The sequence below is a fragment of the Topomyia yanbarensis genome, chromosome 3 (genome assembly GCF_030247195.1).
Source record: "Topomyia yanbarensis strain Yona2022 chromosome 3, ASM3024719v1, whole genome shotgun sequence".
Lineage (NCBI taxonomy): Eukaryota > Metazoa > Arthropoda > Insecta > Diptera > Culicidae > Topomyia > Topomyia yanbarensis.
Window position 1 is genome coordinate 373,354,488 of NC_080672.1, and position 20,951 is coordinate 373,375,438.

The 20,951-nt window shown below is 39.9% G+C and overlaps 2 protein-coding genes across 12 annotated transcripts in view; both read left to right on the forward strand.

Moving 5' to 3' along the window:
* LOC131692520 (high affinity cAMP-specific and IBMX-insensitive 3',5'-cyclic phosphodiesterase 8) overlaps positions 1–20,951 on the forward strand; it is a 591,531-nt gene that overhangs the window by 525,439 nt on the left and 45,141 nt on the right. For all 11 annotated transcript variants that reach the window (XM_058979616.1, XM_058979617.1, XM_058979619.1 and 8 more), the window contains 3 exons: positions 13,021–13,077; positions 13,221–13,420; positions 14,344–14,403. In XM_058979616.1, coding sequence (XP_058835599.1) covers positions 13,021–13,077; positions 13,221–13,420; positions 14,344–14,403 — 317 coding nt within the window. The remainder of the gene's footprint in view (positions 1–13,020; positions 13,078–13,220; positions 13,421–14,343; positions 14,404–20,951) is intronic.
* Positions 140–12,590, forward strand: LOC131692540 (uncharacterized). Its single transcript, XM_058979651.1, has 2 exons — positions 140–430; positions 12,492–12,590. The coding sequence occupies exons 1-2, from the start codon at positions 145–147 to the stop codon at positions 12,554–12,556; spliced, it is 351 nt and encodes a 116-aa protein (XP_058835634.1). The 5' UTR covers positions 140–144; the 3' UTR covers positions 12,557–12,590.

The following is a 20,951-nucleotide window of genomic DNA, read 5'->3' on the forward strand; positions in this document are numbered from 1 at the left end:
GTCTCACCAATCTATCCATCCATATTTATCGATAATAATCTAGTAAGCGTTCTGATTAACGTCAAACCATCAGTTTACCAGTCTGTTTGTGCATTTTGTGAAGTTAGTAATTCAATCTAGTGGAATTGAAAGTGGAACGGGACAATGGAAGTGCGAGTGTCGAGAATCCTGAACCGTGTGTTGAGTGCCCGCGAGCGGAGACGGTTCGAAACGTTCCGGATGTTACCGTTGAACGCGATCGATCCGTTGTTAAAACGGCGGGTGATGCATGATTTTGACATCCAGTTGTACGAGTATGAGCAATCTCTCAACGGGAAACAACCGGCGGCTCCACTTGACCTTGTCAGCGTTGGTAGCGCAGCGGAGAACATTTCCGTTCAGTTCGATGTTCCTCCAGCGGAATCAAACTACGATTCGCAGGGTAGCTACGGTAGGAAACAAAGTTGGTTACGAATTGCGAGATGCAACAAAAATATTGTACTGTTGTTTTCATCCAAGTGTTTCGCAAATCAATACATAGGGTAGACACTCCCTAATTCATCTCAGCCCCTCTATTCATCTCATTTCCCGATTACTAGACTTTATACAAAAATACAACAACTTTACATAATCAACCATTCTTTGGAGTTTAACTACTGTCGTTTTCGTTTTTAACAGTGCACTGCACCAGTGTAGTTGGTGGTACACTCATTCAAACTTGGGTAAAAACGAAAACGCCATAATATTTTAGCATTTCGTCGCTGTTGTGCTATATTATGACAAGCGCCATTTTGCACATTTCGAGAAAAACGATTTTTAAAGTTTGATATTGAATATCTTGAACCTTATAAATGGTATAAACAATTCAAAGAAGATAGCCGATGCTTCTATCTATTCTGTATTAATCTCTCAACTGACCTGCGTTAAGCCAAAGCGAACTGAGCGCCATAATTTTTTCATGGTATTTTTAATTAAAAAAAAATGGATTATTTACCATTATCATAGAAAGTTTAAGGGTACTTATTTGCTATCGATTACTATTTGAGTTCTCAGAAATAAATTGATGTAGGTGTTTATAGTACTACATTAGCTGCGATAGCGATTTTTAGGAAGGTATCTCCAAATGGCGCTTGGTCCTCTATGGTTTAACACAGGCCAAATATTACGAAGATGCATTGACTAAGTAGAGAGTTTTTACTATAAATGTAAACAAAAGTCGCACTCACACGTGTCATAGGTGTGTATTGATGACAAAATTTGTATGGCGTGTCATAATCGTGCATGGAAAATTTTCCATAGAAAAAAATCATCAATTATTAACTTTTATTCATATCTTTGGTTTCATTTGGTCTATAAACAATCGGTGACATGCATTTTGAAGAAAATGAGTCAGGGAATTTAGGAAAAATTGTTATTTTGGTTACAGTGTTGCCAAATACGCCATATTTTCAGTTTAAATCCTAAATTGTATTTTTCTCACAATTAGTGTATTTTTGTTTAAAAACTGATTATGCCATTGTGTTCCTCAGATAGTTTTACACATAAAAACATCTTATACATCCAGATAACTTGAGCCAATACCTAGACACGGTCATTCGAAGCAAACATTATAAAATTTCGCAGCAGCAATCAAGCAGAATGTCAAAATTCTGAAAACGCCACGTTGCACAGTGGTCAAAATGACCAAAATCATGCCTTTAATTATTTTGTGGCTAAACTATAGGGTTTTGAGTTTTGATGATTTCCGACAAGTTTTTGGAGCTATTAAAACGGATTTTTTGAAGTAGACGGTCATGTTCCAAAATGAAGTGTAAAGGCATTTCTGAAATATAACTTTTTACTGAAAGGAGATAGGCGGTTAGAACCTTCAGCAAAGTTGTAGAGAATGTTTTCAAAGTAATTTACCTGAAGATACTAACTTTCTGTCTACAGCTGTTTCGTTGTTATGAGAAGTTTTCCAATGAACCCCATAAAAATCAGTTTATTTAAAATAACTTTTGTCATATTCATTTCTCTACAACAATGCTCTTCACAATGTTTTAGATATTGTAAAAACCCACAACTTTGTTGAATATTTTAAGACTATCCGATGTTTATAAAAAGAGTTAGAGCTGTTTCTTTGATTAAAAATGTCATATTTCTTACCAAGTTTTCTAAAAAAGTTGCAAAAATATGCAAATGAAATAATATTATCTTGAAAGTACTAACAATCTACTACAAAATCTTAAAGGAGTGGTTAGTATCTGTTAGTATCCAAGAATGTTATAAAAGAATGAAACGGCGAGCATTTGAGTTTTTTCTGCAGCGCTATCTTGCTTCATTATATTCAACCATTTTATATGTACAGTATTCAAAATTATTTTAGTTGTTATAATCAATTAATGAGTTATTGTAAAAGTAATACCATAATTTAACAAAAAGTGCTCGTAGTTCCATTGGAAATTGTGTGAAGAAGTACTGTACAAAATTTTGAAATAATTGGTCCAGTAGATTCTGAGTTATGATACACATCTATTTTCTTAAAGTCTCCTCCACAGATTAACTCTCAATTATTTTCAATATTTTGCCACGAAAATTAGAGAAATTAAGTTCAAATGTTGCATTATTATATGGAAATTGACTAACGCTTTGTGTATCATCAAAATCTATTAAAAGCAATTTTCACCGAATGTACCTAATCTCTTACCCCCCTCGTCAATATTTACATGAATATTTGCTTGATATATTGTAAACCGTGTATAAGTGCAAAATTGAAATAAAGCAACCTCGATATTCATTGTTCATCGGATGCTTCTATTCTATTTGATCTACATATTACTGACAATAAATTTTATGTTAGGCATTCCAGTATGCTTTCATTTTTTCAAGCATTTTCATGTAGCCGTTTATTAGTTAGCGATTTTGTTTATCGTCGAAATTGGTAAACGTAAGTTGTTGCAGTTTTCGAGTAAAACCGAGGACGATCCGAATAAAAATTTGCATAACAACGCAGACAACAGTTCATCGAAAGAGGATAAGATATCTAGATCATCATCATTCTATTGTAGACCTTTGCTACTTTCCCATTATTTAAGATTGAATAGAATATAAACGCCGTTAGAACTCAAATACTCGCCATTTTATTTGTGCGCACCATTCTTGGATACAAACGGATACTAACCATTCCTTCATGGCTTTGCAGTAGATTGATAGTACTTTCAACATAACATTATTTCATTTGCATATTTTTGCAACTTTGTTAGAAAACTGACTAAGAAATATGACATTTTTAATCAAAGAAACATCTCTAACTCTTTATATAAGCATCGGATCGTCTTAAAATGATCAACAAAGTTATGGAGTTTTATAATATCTAAAACATTGCAGAGAACACTGTTGTGGAGAAATGAATATGACAAAATTATTTCCAAAAAACAGATTTTTAAAGGGTGCTAACGAAAACTTCTCATAACAACGAATCCGCTGTAGATAGAGAGTAGGTATCTTCAGGTAAATTACTTAAAATAACATTTTCTACAACTTTGCTGAAGACTCAAACCGCTTATCTCCTTTCAATAAAAAGTTATATTTCAGAAATGCCTTTACACTTCATTTTGGAACATGACCGTCTACTTCAAAAAATCCGCCTTAATAACTCCAAAAACTTGTCGGAAATCATCAAAACTCAAAACCATATATTTTAGCCACAAAACAATTAAAGGCATGAATTTGCTCATTTTGACCACTGTGCGTTGTAGAGATTTTTTAGACAAGTGATGTGGCATATTTGTATTTGTATTTGTATTTAACAATTTACGTCCATCTGACAATGAGTCTTAATGAACTAAATTAAAAATAATTAACCTAAGGTGATAACAAACGATTTCTAAACTGTGCAGAACCAATGACGAAGTCGAAGTTGTCGGTAAAATCGTTGAAGCGACGGACCATTGCTAGTATCGGGCTGTTGGCAGCGTAGTCAGTGTTGCGCATTTCAGGCTGCAGCAGTGTTCGAGGGCGAAGGACACGGGTTGGTGCGTAGAGTTCAATTTGTGATAGGAGATCGGGAACATCATATTCGATACGAAGATATGAAGGTGGCTTGCGACGCGTGTCTACGATCTTCTAAAGTGTGCAGTCCTAGTAATCGACAACGGTCTTCGTATGGTGGCAAGTTCAGCGGATCATTCCAAGGCAATTGACGTAACGCATATCTTATGAATCTGCGCTGGACAGCTTCAATTCTTTGGCTCCAAATTGCATGGTAGGGGCACCAGACGACATTTGCGAATTCCAACTGTGAGCGCACCAGTGAACAATACAATGCTTTGAAGCACAAAGGGTCCCGAAATTCGTTGGATATTTTGAACATAAAACCTAATAGACGGTTAGCTTTGTCAATGATCGTTGAGAAGTGATGGGTGTACGTTAGCCTTTCATCAAGGATGACGCCCAAATCTTTTACATGATCAACGCGTTGCAGCTGAGTACCAGCAATGTTGTAGTTGAAAGTAAACATGTTCCTCGTTCGATGAAAGCTGATAAAAAAGCATTTAGCAACACTAAGAACCATCATGTTTCTTTTACACCAACTATAAAAGGTATCAACGAGATACTGTAGCTCACGGCAATCGGCTTCTTTCCTTATAATTAGAAATATTTTCAAATCGTCGGCGAAGAACAGTTTCCCTCCACGCATTAAGACGAAAACAACATCATTCACGAACAGTGAAAACAGTAACGGACCAAGTGTACTACCTTGAGGGACTCCGGAATGGTTGGAAAAGGACTCAGATTCATTGTCACCAATTTGAACAACGACTTTACGGCGAACAAGGTATGATCGAAGCCAACGGCAGAATCGGTCAGTGCATCCAAGTTTATCAAGCTTCGTTAGCAGTATCTCATGGTTAACAGTGTCGAAAGCAGCCTTAAGATCTGTGTAGATCGTGTCCACCTGCAGTTGTTTGGACATTTGTTCCGTACAAAAGGATGTGAAGGAGACCAGGAGAGGTTCGTTTCCACCGATCGACCGGGAAAGAATCCGTGCTGACAAGTGCTTATGTAATATTTACTAGCAGAGAACAGCACCTCGTTGATAAGCGATTCGAAAATTTTTGACTCGACTCTCAGCGAAGTGATTCCCCGGTAGTTCTCGATGTTGCTTTTGTCACCTTTCTTGTGTACCGGAAACATGACTGAACACTTCCAATCATCGGGAAATTTTTGCTGCTGAAGTGACACATTGAAAAGGTGCGTCAGTGGAATCGCTAAAATATCCGAACACTTTTTCAGAACAGCTGAAGGCATAGTACTTAGTCCTGGAGCATACGACGATTTCGTTTTTTGTATTGCAGAGTGAACCGATTGTTCTGAAATGGTGAATACATCCATATCCACCGCACCAACGGGAACATCACGGGACGCGTTGTCGAGCTCGATGGCAGTTGGCGCATCAGTCGTGAAGACACTCGAGAAGTAACTGGCAAATAGGGAGCACTTTGTCGCCGTCGTAGTCGCTACTTCGCCATTGTAGACCATCCTAGACGGAAGACCCGTTTCCTTCCTCTTCGCATTAACAAAAGTCCAGAAGCCCTTCAGATTTCGTCGTAAGTTTTGTTGGATGCGGTTCACATATCCTTTGTACAGCAATTTATTATAACAGCGGTACTCATTACTGGATATTTCGAAAAAGCGCTTGAGAATAGGGCATCGTCGATTTGTGTACGCACGTAGAGCTTTGGCTCGGATGCGTTTCAGATTCCGAAGCATTGCGTTCGACCAGGGAGGCTTCATGGGAGGTTGATAATTTGGTACAGATTTTTCAACACAATCAAGGAGTAACCGATTATAGAGATCAACTTCAACATCTACATCCACTTGATCAAGTAGTACACTCCAGTCAATCAGCAACAGTGAGCGGCGTAGAGCTACTAGTTCAGTTTTGCGAAAATTACGACGATTCACAGCTAAAGCTTCTTCATATAGTGGTGAACTATTGGTGGAAATGGATATTTCTAACGCAGGATGATAGTTATCCAAAAGAACGATCACACTGGAAACTTCACTCGCAGAACAATCAGGCAAAGCATTCTCATTGACGAAGACAAGGTCAAGAAAACGAGATTGATGGTTGAAAATCGTGCTTACTTGACGTAGTCCATGAAAAGCCATCCCGTCCAGAAGTAAGCGGCTGGCAGGATTTGTTGTCGAGGTTAGGGTAAGCGTACCCACGTCCAGAAGAAACCCACATGAGTCCTGGTTGGTTGAAATCGCCAAGGACTATTATCACATCGTTTGTATCTGCCTGAGAAGAAGCGCGCTCTATGGAGTCTAGGTGGAACTGCATAATAGAACAATCAAGTCGTTTTTCTGGAGGAATGTAAACAGCTCCAATAAAGTAGTTCTTCGTTTGCGTAGTAATCTTCGTCCAAACTGCTTCAATGCTTGATGAACTATCCACACCAAACTCACAGGAGACAAGTGCGGAAGAAACAGCAATTAACACTCCCCCGCCGCGACCATGGATACTGTTACGAGCACCTCGATCCGCACGATAAACTTCGTAAGAATCCCCGAAGAGCTGCATCGATGTAATACGATCATCAAGCCAAGTTTCCGTTAGAACGAAGCTATCGTAGTCGCCGTCAAGAGCAGACAAGTACAAGTCCTCGATTTTCGTCCTTAACCCTCTGACGTTTTGGTAGTACAATCGCAAACCATCGACGTCACGTGCCAAGCGTCCCGACAAATTGCAGGGACGTGCAGGGCCGTAGAGAGCCGCGTCGGGCCCCAAGGCTTGTATTACTGCCGGGCCCTTTTAAACCTAAGTCCTCTCGTGCAGTACGAGTTAGTCTTCAGCCAGGGGAAACTCGTGAGTCCGTGATTTTTATTAGACTCCGGTTGACTCATAGTGCCACATCTACAGATAGCGTGCCAGACAGGGGAATTTCGACAGCTTCTTATTTCGCGTTATCCAAATAGGGTAAAATTGCCATAGTTACAAGTTTTTAAATTTGTGGGTATTCTGGAATCAGTAGCGTCTGGCTCAAATGGCACATTCCCCATGTAGATCGTAGATCTGTGCCTTGCCATGAATCGTTTTTTCATCATTTCCCTGATGGGAAGGATTGGGGAAGTGGGCAGAGCCGTAGCAATCCTGTTTTGACCGAGGGGGCAATTTTTTTTTTATTAAACAACATATATTTAAAGCAAGGGACTGAAAGAAAAAATATTTTTAATAGTTAGAGCCACAGTACTCAAGACGATTCTGACTCCTGTGGTAGAACACAAAGGGTTACATCGTCAGCAAACTCTAAGCTTGCTCATATGACCTTTTCCACGCTGTTCTAAACTTTCTTCCTTCAACGTCTCGCTCGTTACTAGATAAAAACAAGGAAGACCCACCCCTTGGTCGGCAGCTATTACGTAATTTGGTCTTTAATGTGGATGAAGCGGTTGCGCTATGTCGCGAAACGGATCCAATGTCGCGCCCCAGAATCCCGAAGCTGCAGTATTCTTTTAAGTTGACCTGTGAACTTCAGGTCATGAATAGTAACTTGCTCCCAATTCACCTGGAAATTGTGCAGAACCTGGAAGTATTATGTGCTGCAGTAAGATGTTTGCGATACAGACTTACACCTAGAGGCGACCCGTCTCAACATCACCGGGATAAGCAAATATCTCCAAGGTAGCGGAGATTGGAGAGTCGTATCTCGAACAACTCTGCCGCTATCATTGCACCTACTAAGCTTCGCATGCTGGGAGCTCGCCAGCTGACGAAAAAACACGACACACTAATACAGTAAGGGAGTGTCTTATCAAAATGGCTAAGGCGTTACACTTCTATGACCAAATCAGCCACAAGAAGCCCAACTTCAACGAAGGATATCAGCGATGTTATAGCTTTTGAACCAGTATTTAAGAGGTCCCCGTACAATATCGCGAAGTGCAACAGGGGCTTAGGCACCAGGAGCAATGAGCAGGCAAAGAAATCGACGATGTCAGCTGTCTCCGTCGAAGCCAATGATGTACGCGAGGGTATGCAGTATCTTAGAAATTGGGCGTTACGCGAACCCCGTTTATTGCCGGATTTCATCTCCCGGGAACCACAATTCTCATCCCCAAGGACATACCAATTACCTGTCTAAAAAGTCTGCACAAGATCATGAGCACCTTCATCACTACATACGTAAGGGCCCACTATGAGAAGAATAGCATCCTGACAGAGGAGCAGAAGGGATGTAAGAAAAAAAATACAAGACCGAAAAAGCCATCCTCGATGCAGTCATTGTTGGAGAAGTAGTGTGTAACCAACGGAAGCTTAGTATGGCCTATATCGATTGCAAGAAGACAAACAACTCCATACCGCACTCGCTCCTCATCAAGGTATTAAAAATGTATAAAGTTGATCCTGTAGTCTAAGGTTCCTACAGCAGGTGATGGAGAGAGTAACGACAAAACTGCTCAGCTCAGAAGTGGAAAAGAAGTGTTACGGTCTAGAATGCTTCGCATCTTGAGGGGGACCTTCCAAGACGATTCTTTTATCCCGCTCAGTAGGACACCTCAATGACTATCACCGCATGACTATCAGATTAGGTATAGCGAAAGCTCACCGGAAGAGACGTTCCATACTTTCTACGTGGGCGATATCAAGATCTATGCTGACTCGACAGAACGACTGGGTGTAGTCATAAAACTAGCGGAAAGAATTAGTGGCGACATCGGCAGGGCATTTGGCCTAGAGAAATGCCGATCTGTTCAGCTACTATCAGGGCGATTTGTCGAGACTGCAGACTGCGAGATCGACGAAGGTGAGATGATTCGGGACACGATTCGCGGCGGATCATATCAGTATATCGAATTCCTGCAGCTCTCTGGGATTCGCCACACCGACATCAAGCTTAAGTTACGAAATAACGTTCTTGAACCAAGTGAACTGCATCTTGAAGTCTTTGCTGAACGCGGGGAATAAAGTCAGAGCAATCAATACGTTTGCTGTCCCCGTGTTAACCTACAGTTTCGGCGTCATCAAATAGAGCTGGTCAGTTCAGCTCTGGAAAATCTCGAGAGAAAATTGAGGAAGGCGTTTAGCACCAGCGGGAATGCGGCATCCTCAGTCGACGCTGGAAAGATTCACATTGCCACGGGATGAAGGAGGACAAAAAATAGTCGACATCCAGGCAATATGTGTAGCGCAGGTGCTACGGCTGCAAAAATACTAGCCGACACGGAATATATCAAACAGTTTGTGCTGCGGATCGCAACTATAGCGCAAGCAAACTTCAATCTTAAATGCAATTTGCAGACTACGGAGGAGAAGATCCACACCAGTTGGAGTAGCCATACATCGACAAGACTGCATCTATTTTTTTAACAACTTGTGTTCTTATTCGAACCTTCGTTATGCAATTTGCGATATTATAACAGATCATCTAGGCGCGGTGTTTCATGAAGTGCGGCCATTTGAGGCGATGAAATTTCGGGTCGATACTAGATACTAATTAACACAGTATAAACTATACAAATAGATCTCTTGCTTTTTATTTGATTAATCTTTTATTTCTTTCGGCGCAAAACGCGTGAGGAGGCAAAGCCAACCCCCCCCACCCTTAGGTTGCTACGTCTCTGGAAGTGGGAAGATTAGAGGTATGGAAAATAGGATCTGCTGGGGCTACAATAGCAGGAATGATACTTCCAACCCATAGAGGGATTTAGAATTTGTATTTTACCAGTGAGCGGATATATTTTGTTTCGCGAAACAAACGCTTCTGTTCCATTGATGGTCTGGAACATAATCCGCACGCTATGTCTAACATGATGAAATTGTATGGTGTAAACATTGGCCATCTTTAGCTCCATTTGTACTTTTAACAATAGATCTTAAGGAACGTCTCGAAAAGTAAATAGGAATATATTTTGACCACAATAGGCCATTTTCTGCTTGTAATCGTCACTCATTTTTTTCGACACAGTAGCCTGGAACAAAATATTTTGCTTCTACTGTGCAGAAAAAGCGACACAGGGATTGATTTATTTGCTGGTAGCGGTGGAGCAGTTTTTGGCTTTTGTTGGAAAATGAGAAGGGAGCAGATGCAGCTCAAAATTCTCGTTTAAAATTATAAAATCAAAAAGATTTTCCATTTACATAAGTAAGCTGTGAGAATATGTGCGACCCGACAACAATATAGACACAGAACACAGTAATCAGACGCAAATAAAACAACTGTGAGTACAGTAGGCAATTGAGCACTGCTGCTGTTGCATGAGCTGAACTGATATGATTTCTTTATTTCGCACATTATAATTGGGTTCTTACAGACATCACACGCATCTATGATGAGACCCAAAATCATCGTTCTATCTCAACACAATGCATTTTTAGAGGGAAAATGCTAGTACGTACTAAAACAATACAAAAATATAGAAACTAAAAATCGTTCCGCTATAGATACACAGTAAAAACGACTGCAGACAAATTGTGTTGCTATTGATTTTTAGAAATGTCCTGTGAGATCAGCTACTCGAGAAGTGAAACAATAGCAGAGATACGCTTACATGAATTATCTCTACACACCCCTGACATCGTGATTAACAAATTTATGTCAAGATACGAAGAAGTGCTTTTCATAACAGCTGAAACGATGTCCCTAACGTTGTTCTTATAGTAAGAATGCTTCCGTACAAACCAACTCCTTCATACGTAACCTTTTTTGCGGATCAACCGAAAATGGGACGTTTCATCAAACAACACTGATTAATGATTATGCACCCATGGAAGATTCCTATGCACGAATTCTGCAAAAAGATACTATACCACGGAAAACTTTGTGCAAAAGAACAAAAAGTTCACCTGCTATAACCGTAAACAGCACACCGTTATCTAATGCCAAACCACAAACGGCTACAAAATCAATATCTACGGCTCTGACAGGAACAAATATTCACTAAACAACAGTCACGCCCAGTATCTCCACCCTAACAACCAGCAATGAAGCGTACGTAGAAGAGGACGGATGCGTTTGTCCGTGCGCTCGCATTCCTGTTTGACCCTCTATTCCTTTCTTCTAACATACTTTGAATTGGCTTCTAAATATTTCATAGTGTATTCCTCGATTCAAATAATAAAACTCGCTTTTTTAACTTGTACACAAAGCAGACAATTCCCTTAAGAACGTTTGTTTAAACAAATGTCAACTAACAAATAAAGACTTCATTTTTTACGCTTCCATCATACAATAATTTAATAAGACGAATGATTACAAAGAAAATACTATTGATGTTTTTATTGCTCTTCTATGAATACCGGACGTGTTCGCCCATCTACAGGATAAAAACGCGGGCCCCCAAATACGACCCGGGCCCCAGGGCAATTGCCCTGGCTGACCCCCCCCCCCCCTCTCATCGTGCCTGGGGACGTGATGTACCCGAAGGCAAGCTGGAAACCAGAAGGTTTTCAGGAAGCGGATCGTCATTTAAAGCAAAATACTCGCCTGAGAAGGGAGTTGGGAAGACCCCCTCACGACCTCCGAACGCAGGGCCGGGACGACTAAGCTGGCCGCTGGCTGGTAGCGCTCGGGGGCTTCCGTAATGCGACATGACAGGCGGCCCGGTGATGGCAGCGCAGCGTGAATTCGTTTGTGAAGTCTCGGCGATGACGGCGGAACAATGCTTCTGCGTAACTGTGGCAAGTTGTGCAGGAAAGATATCTAACTCAGTTTACCCCAAAATGGCGTTTGTCATAAGATAGCACAACAGCGACGATTTATCACTTTCTCGAATGAGACGTAGCCAACTTACAATAATTCGAAAATAACACACTCATTTTTTCCGATTTCTTACCTTGAATTCGCGATGAGACGAGTCATCGCTACTAGCTCAATCGTCACAATACACGCCGACATTTTTCACCTAATTTCATAATAATTCGAGCTTTAATCACTTATACTACCCCACAGAACGATTTTTCACTAAATTCCGCACGCATAACTCACTTCAGTAACTTAAAATATTTTCTTTATGAAAATAAAATGATCAGATTAATTTTTTCTAAACTTATGTTTGCTGATAACCTGAAGCAGGGGCTTCTTAGCAATAAAGTCAATAAAGTCAGCTTTCCCATACGAATTCCTATCATAGGATCCTATGCAAATATCACACGCAGTGCGCTACGCCGTGTCATAATCAATCGACCCCAAATTTTGCAGTTATTTGGCGCCCTAAATGGAACCAAAAAAAATTGTGCTGAAAAATGATCATTTTGTTCCACCCTAGTGTGCATGTTGTCATAAAATGGACTGTGTGGAACATCACTTCAATTTCTTGTGAGATAAAAATTGAACTTATTTCCTATTATGAACAATGATTATTCATCTTTTAGAGTCGAAAGTTCGCTAATGTTCAAAGTTTTCAAGAACTTTTAAATTTAAGTGAGGAATTTTCGATTATATTATTATATTATGTTTAATTTCGAGCAGAAGATAGTTTTTCGAATCTAGCCATCGTTATATCATATTTTTTCATTTTATTTGCAGCAACTATAAGCACATTTGAAACAAGCTCAAAACTCTCCGAAGCGCTAGAAGAAGATGAGGTATAATTGGTTTTGTTAGTTTCACGAACCACCGATACACAAACACCGAAATAGGCTTCTATGAAAAACTAATTAATTAGAAAATAATAATTCTTGAAATTAATAATGCCTACTTGAACAATGTTCGAACGAGTCTTCCAATTCAAACAAATCCTCGGAACCAACAGCCACCCACTTCTAGCTCATTAGTTGAAGTATCGAAGTGGTGTTTTACTTTTTGTTTGTTCTACATTATAAACTGCTCTAGCACGGTTTGCAATATTATCCATCCAATTACTCTCAACCAAACAGTTTGAGCTTCAGATTTTGTTTGTGTTTAAACTTGAAGCATCGAAGCTTTACCAGCTGACAGTACTCATTGGGCAGAATTGCCTACCACCAACCCGTAAAAAAGCCAGCTAATCTCGCAAAACTAACTTATTTTCCTCCCTTTTTCTCATTTCATTTCCATGTGCATCACAACCGGCCAGAGATTATCATCGGATATAAAATTCCCCAACCTATTGCCGCCCAACCCAACAATTAAGGTAAGCCTTTCTATTGTACACGAAATAACTTCCGTGTCAATCAACAACCTTATGGATATGTGTAGATTGACACTTGCTCATGACACAACTTGTCGATTGATTTAATTTCCCCTCTCTCTCACACCTCTTACCATCCCAAACAGATTTTAATAGCATTTTGCAAACATGATCCCGTCTTCGATGCGCTGGTCACCGCCAGCCATCGGCTCAATTTCGAGCCCACCTTTGTCAAATCGTCCGACGCCGCCCTGGAGGCGTTCCAGGATGCGACCAACGGCGGTCATCATATCGTAGTAGTGGACGCTCGGCACCCGAGGATCATCGAGGCGGATGCCCTGGGCAGGTGAGTGTGTTTGATTTTCTGCTCAGTGTTTGGTTCTAGACTATAACATGTCATGTAGGAGATTGGAACTTTTTCTAGGATTTCTGAAACGTGCGTGTTTTTTGGCGTTGAATACGATTGAGTAAAAGCAAAAAAAATGCTAGTTTTGCATCACTTCTATCACAATAGTAGCAAAGTAAATACAATAGATTATATTAAATGCAAACGATTTTATGTTTTTTTATTAAATGAAAATCTGTAGTCAATTTTCAAAATGATCTATAACACATGGTTCAATTCTCGATAAACATATGATTACGACTTAAAAGCTAACTGTCAAAATTCTCTTTGGACGAACCGCTACTGGCTAAACACAGTTCATAACAGTTGATGGAAGAGAAAACTTTTCTCTTTCGTTTACTACTAAGATCTATGATTGGCGAATAACGGTTTGTCCGGAATTTCCTTTTAAAGAGAATTTTGACGGTTGGCTTTTAAGCCGTAATCATATGTTTATCGAGAATTGTAATGAATCGTAAGCAAAAACGTTAAAACTTCAACAACAAAATTATATCGACAAATATACATTTTGTCGATATATTTAGCAGCACTGGAACAGTTCCGTCAGTAGTTTTTAAGTCAAACGCCTTCAAGTAGACTGCAAGAAAACACCGTTTGTATCATTAATTCACCATGGCCTAAGCATCAAGTTTTTAGCTTGGTCGGTTCTGCGTTGTGCGTTGCGCTTCTACAAGCAAACCAATCAATACAGACAGTAAACATTTCCACATTATTTTCATTTTTCTGACAATGCAGTTGGTTCAGAGCACTATAATGTGTACTTAACCATATAATTATTTATGCAATAGTTTAAAATTAAAAAAGCGAAATCGTCGAAAAGAAACTAAAACTGATAAATATTTTGCATCCTTTCTTTTCAACAGGTCAATTCGAAACTCAAAAGGAAGCCAGCACACCACAATGGTAGCAGTAGTAAAGAAGAGGTAAGTTAGAGAATTAAAATTGACAATATTCAACTGCGAAATTGTTTCAAGTTTTACAGGAAAGATACTACTAAAAGGTCGAATCCCGAATAGACATTAACAGGAGTGTTAATCCTTAAAACAATCGTAGAAGAATTAGTTCGAATATTAGTTATTCGAAAAACTTTTTAAAAAGTGATCAATGTTCCCCCATTTTACAGTAATTTGGTTTGAATTGCTCTACATATAACTATTTTCCATTGATTACTATGTTTCAATTGCTGCAAAGTTCTACTGTATCGATTTTGTTGGCTATTTAAGACTAAGAGACAACGAAAGCAATAAAATTGAAAGACGGATAGGTATTCTAGAACGAATCAGTTATAAACTTAGAACGGAAAACTAGGACTAGGTAGGCTCATATGGACATGATCGAAAAGAAATGTGAAGAGTCCTTTGCCTTCTGCTAAGTAGGAGTTGGGCGTTGCACCCAAGTCTACCGCATTGGTCTTGACCGGGGTGTCCATCTTTCCCATCCCAGTTTTGAAATGATGATTTTGTGCCCTTTTTTGCACAAACATTTTAAACATCTTTCTGTTTGAAATTTTATTAGTATAGGTTTCTATATTGATGGACCATGATCTCAAATCACAGTTTGGGTACAATTTGCGAGTAATGGGTGAATCGAATTCAGGTGTGCGTCTTAGGTACAGTTCCCCTAATGTTAGGAGCTGTTGGAGGACAGTGAATTCAAATTAGGATTCCGACCAATTTTGTGGTTTGATGTTTGGAGTGTTAAAGATGCAAATCGTATTTCTGTGCTTTGTGAGGTTTGCAAAATTGTTTAATCAAACAAGCCATATAATTCCACAGTGATTCATTAGGATCCCAATAGTATTCTGAAAATCCCGCAGACAAATCGGCGCGCAATTCGTCAGCCATATTCCACTCTTTTTCTTGGAACTGGCAAACTGTTATAAGGTGTTTCAGTGGAACTTTGAAATTTTCTCACCAAATCCAATCTACTATTCATTCCTCGTGGCTGTAGGTTTTCCCTTTCGCACAACTTTTGAGGTTGATGGAATAATCACCGGCTCTACGATTGGCTGCCAATCAAAAGTTTGTAATTGATGTCAAAAATGAACTTTCCATTTCTTCCATTCAAAGGCTGACAGCTAATTGAGGATGGAAAATTGTCCCCCTTCCAAATCAAACTAAGATGTTGGTAGCTATACTTTTGAATCAATTCAAGGAGAAGGGAGGGTCTCAATGTGGCAAAAGGTGTGAGGTGATGGAAGCAATTTTGGAATAGGTTTGCAAACTTTCGTTCTCTTAACTTTTGACCGGAAAGTTCAATATGATCGGACTTTGAAGTTTTGTAACCTCCGGCGTCAAGGACATTGAGGCTTACATGTATCAAATGAACATATGATTTCATCTTTACCGGTACGCAATTTTATCTTTCTTCACTGTTGAGCTGGCCAGAAAAAGTGTGTTGCTGGACCCTTTAAGTATAAAAATTTAGATTTTCTGAGATATATTATCAAATATGCTAGTTATCAGATATTTGGGTGAAGAGGACACAGTAAGGTTGTGATAGATGGACAGATTTACAAAACGAATACAAAGCTGAATGCCATCACCGTTGAGATATTTCTTATTATCATAACATTGTGCTGTAGGGGAATGTAGGTATCGACAGACACTGTAGCTAAGATGGATGCTTTGTTTCTCACAAACAACAAAATTCAATAGCATGTGACAATACATTTGTAGACGGGGTGACCATAGTTGGTAAATCGATTGCCTTCACCTGGGTTCGATTCCCAATCCCAAAGAAAGGATTAATGGTATACTAACTCGAAAGAAGAGGCAAATGACCCTAAGGTTAAACCTCAATAATTCGAATTAAAAAAATAACATTTTTAGATGCTTACAAATGCGCTTGAAAGATATTGGTATTATGGAATACAGAGACTATCAGATAAATGTGAATAATAATAATTCATCGAAATTGACACAAGAAAATATTAAATTTTTTCTTACCTCAACATTATGTAGTAACGAAAGAACATAAAATTGATTGATTGAGATGCGTCTCACTATCCCTTGTTCTATGTCCATCTTTAACAACACATGTTCTATGCCTGCGAAATGACGATTGTGATTCTGTGCCTAATTTTCCCAATCATGAAAAACACCTTTCAGTTGATATTTAGTAAAAACTTTGGAACTTTTGGAGCTAATGACAACCCGGTGCTAGCATAGTTCTGTCACTAAGTTAGTGCCGGATTCTGATCAGACTAAATCGAAACGCAAATTTTAAAACTAATTTAGTATAAACCACTATATTGATAGAACATGATCTAAAATCACTGTTTTTAGAGAATTTGCAAGAAATGTAATAATAAACGAATGATTAGTATTTTAACGTGGCGCCGATGGTTTGCGGTTGTACTACCAAAACGTCAGAGGGCTAAGGACGAAAATCGAGGACTTGTACTTGGCTGCTCTTAACGGCGACTACGATATTTACGTTCTGACGGAAGCTTGGCTTGATGATCGTATTACATCGATGCAGCTCTTCGGGGATTCTTACGCGGTTTATCGTGCGGATCGAGGCGCTCGTAACAGTATCCATGATCGCGGCGGGGGAGTTTCGATTGCTGTTTCTTCCGCGCTTGCCTCCTGTGAATTTGGTGTGGATAGTTCATCAATCATTGAAGCAGTTTGGACGAAGATTACTACGCAAACGAAAAACTACTTTATTGGAGCTCGTTACATTCCTCCAGAAAAACGACTTGTTTGCTCTATTATTTAGTTCCTTCTAGACTCTATTATGCAGTTCCATCTAGACTTCCATCATTAGTTTACCACTATATGAAGAAGCTTTAGCTGTCAATCGTCGTAATTTTCGCAAAACTGATCTGGTAGCTCAACTCTGCTCACTATTGCTGATTGAATAGAGTGTACTACTTGATCAAGTGGATGTAGATGCTACTTTTGATCTCTATATGAATGAAAAATCTATTCCAAACGCAATGATTCGGAATCTGAAACGCATCCGTGCCAAAGCTCTACGTGCGTACACAAATCGACGATGCCCTATTCTCAAGCGCTTTTTCGCAATAGCCAGTAATGAGTACCGCTGTTACAATAAATTTTTATACAAAGGATATGTGAACCGCATCCAACAAAACTTACGAAGGGCTTTTGGACTTTTGTTAATACGTCTAGGATGGTCTACAATGGCGAAGTAGCGACTACGACGGCGACAAAGTGCTCCCCATTTGCCAGCTACTTCTCGAGTGTCTTCACGACTGATGCGCCAACTGCCATCGAGCTCGAAAACACGTCCCGTGATGTTCCCGTTGGTGCGGTGGATATGGATGTATTCACCATTTCAGGACAATCGGTTCTCTCTGCAGTACAAAAAACGAAATCGCCTTATGTTCCACGACTAAGTGCTATGCCTTCAGCTGTTCTGAAAAAATGTTCCGATATTTTAGCGTTTCCACTGACGCACCTTTCGACACTGTTAACCATGAGATACTGCTAACGAAGCTTGATAAACTTGGATGCACTCCCCGATTCTGCCGTTGGCTTCGATCATACCTTGTTCACCGTGAAGTCGTTGTTCAAATTAGTGACAATGAATCTGAGTCCTTTTCCAACCATTCTGGAGTTCCTCAAGGTAGTACGCTTGGTCCGTTACTGTTTTCACTGTTCGTAAATGATGTGGATGTCATCTTAATGCGTCGAGGGATACTGTTCTTTGCCGACGACTTGAAAACATTTCTAGTTATAAGGAAAGAAGCCGATTGCGGTGAGCTACAGTATCTCGTTGATACCTTTTACTGTTGATGTAAAAGAAACATGATGGTTCTTAGTGTTGCTAAATGCTTTGTTTTCAGCTTTCATCGATCGAGGACATGTTTGCTTTCACCTACAACATCGCTGGAAGGGGGTGGGCATAGCGTATTGGTAAATCGATTGCCTTGCACGCAGCGCGCCTGGGTTCGAGTCCCGACCCCGCACATAGGGTTAGAAATTTTTCATAAGAGATTTTTCTAACCCGAAGAGGCGAATGACCTTAAGGTTAAAACCTCTGTAATCGAAATAAAAAACCTCGCTGGAACTCAACTGCAACGCGTTGATCATGTAAAAGATCTGGGCGTCATCCTAGATCAAAGGCTAACGTACACCCATCACTTCTCAGCGATTATTGACAAAACTAATCGTCTATAATGGTTTTATGTTCAAAATATCCAACGAATTGCTTTGTGCTTCAAAGCGTTATATTGTTCACTAGAGCGCTCACAGTTGGAATTCGCAAACGTCGTCTGGTGCCCCTACCATGCATCTTGGAGCCAAAGAATTGAAGCCGTCCAGCGCAGATTCATAAGATATGCGTTACGTCAATTGCCATGGAATGATCCGCTGAATTTGCCACCATACGAAGACCGGTGTCGATTACTAGGACTGCACACTTTAGAAGATCGTAGACACGCGTCGCAAAACACCTTCCTATCTAAGCTTCTTCTCGCCGAATATGATGTTCCCGATCTTCTATCACAAATTAACATTTACGCACCAACCCGTGTCCTTCGTCTTCGAACACTGCTGGAGACAGGGCCGGCGGAATACGTGGGTAGTATGGGTAGTACTACCCACTCGAAAATAACAGAGGGAGGAATTACCCACTTGAAAGTCTCGCGCACAAAATGAATGCGTCCGAAACTCTCGATGTACAACAATTTTATATTCTAATTCAGATACAAATTTCTTTGCTATACAATTTCAATTTCTTCAAAATGTGGGATAATAATGAGTCCATTGAATTTGAAATTATTTTTTATTTCTTAAAATGAGGTATACTGATCGATTTACAAAAAAAAATATTCAAGCGATTTTATTCAGTATAGAGGATGCAGTCAGAAATATGTTAAAAGACTAAATACATAATTCGCAATTTTTCAAAAAGAATTATTATTAGATTAAAAATTGAAACAAAAAGAAACACTTTTATAAGGAAGGCAATAGACATACACATGAGGGATTTGTTTTAATATCAGAGTAGCAAAGACCGTGTCAGGGGAAGTGAAGATAGGGCGGACAGCAATGACAGGGAAAAGAAGAAATTTAACTTGCAGTTTTTTGACAAACGGAAGATCACTGTCAGGACATCATGAACCGGATCGCCGAATGACCTCCTTGGATCCGCTGGGAGCTCTTTTGGGACCTGATTGCCAGGTAGAGAGAAGAGATGACTAAATTTGGATATCTATGCTGGTTAAAAATATGTATACGAGACAGTCCGCTTCCTCATCTCGTACAGATCAGAAGCCAAATAGCGCACCGCTTGCCAACAGCACACAAACAAAAAATACTATCCGCGCCGCGCCGTTCTAACGTGTACGTGTAACAGACACAGGAAAGTTCCGTTGCACCTAACTTCGAGTGAAATGAGTGAGTAACAAAATAAATTTCGCCCATTGCGGGAGAACACAATCGCGATTGATTTTTCGCAAACCCGTCTTAGACCTTCAGTGCGCGAGGTGGAACAGTTGGTCAAGGTGAAAATGGAACTTGATCTTGCAGAGGTTTCACACGTCCAGCTTCACCACAGCAGGAATGTAGTACTAATAACGTTCAACTCCTTAGCCGAGGCAGAAAGCTTTGTAGCAAAGAACAACATGCAACATGATGTCAAATATGAAAACGTCAAAACCAAGATCCCCGTGTATATGGATCTCGATCTAACTGAAATAAAACTCCATGATCTGGCACCTCGTACTGGCACGGAATATATTGAAAGATTCATGTCGAAGTATGGAGAAGTGGAATCAGTCTCTAACGACACATGGAGAAACTTTTTCCCTGGCATTCCCAACGGTGTTCGGATTGTGCGAATGCGACTGAACCAACCTATACCGTCTTATTTATCTTTCGAGGCCAGATCATCGCAAGGTGTTAACTGCATACAAAGAACCCTTTGCACATACCCTGGACAGACGCCCACGTGCCAGTTTTGTAACAAAACGGCACACTACGGAAAGCCATGTGCCAAATCAACTAAAGAAAATTCATCTACTAAAACCCACACCACCAAACAGCTTTGGACATCTACTGATACACCACAGACAGCCGGTCAAAAAATGCATGCCGGACAAACAATATTCCACAGTATCCCAAAGCCAATAGTTAACGTACGCAAGGAGGAAATAAACAAGAAGGAAGACAGCTATACCAGAGTCACACGAAAACACAAAGAGCACCAAGAATCTAATAGCGACGAATAAAGCTCCAACGATGAAGACATGGACGTAAACACGAGCGAGCGAGAGGGCAGACGGACTGAGCAGCAAGCGACAGTAGGTAAACCTGACCATTGCTCACCACCAAGAAAGAAGATAAACACGAGAAGCGGAAAGCAGTGCGCTCAGAAAGGCAGCAATAATATTTGATTATTTTTTTACTATTATTTTATGAATTATAATCTTTGAATTGTATACGAAATCAAAAAGGCGAATGACCCTTGGGGTTAAAACCTTAATAAACAAACAAAC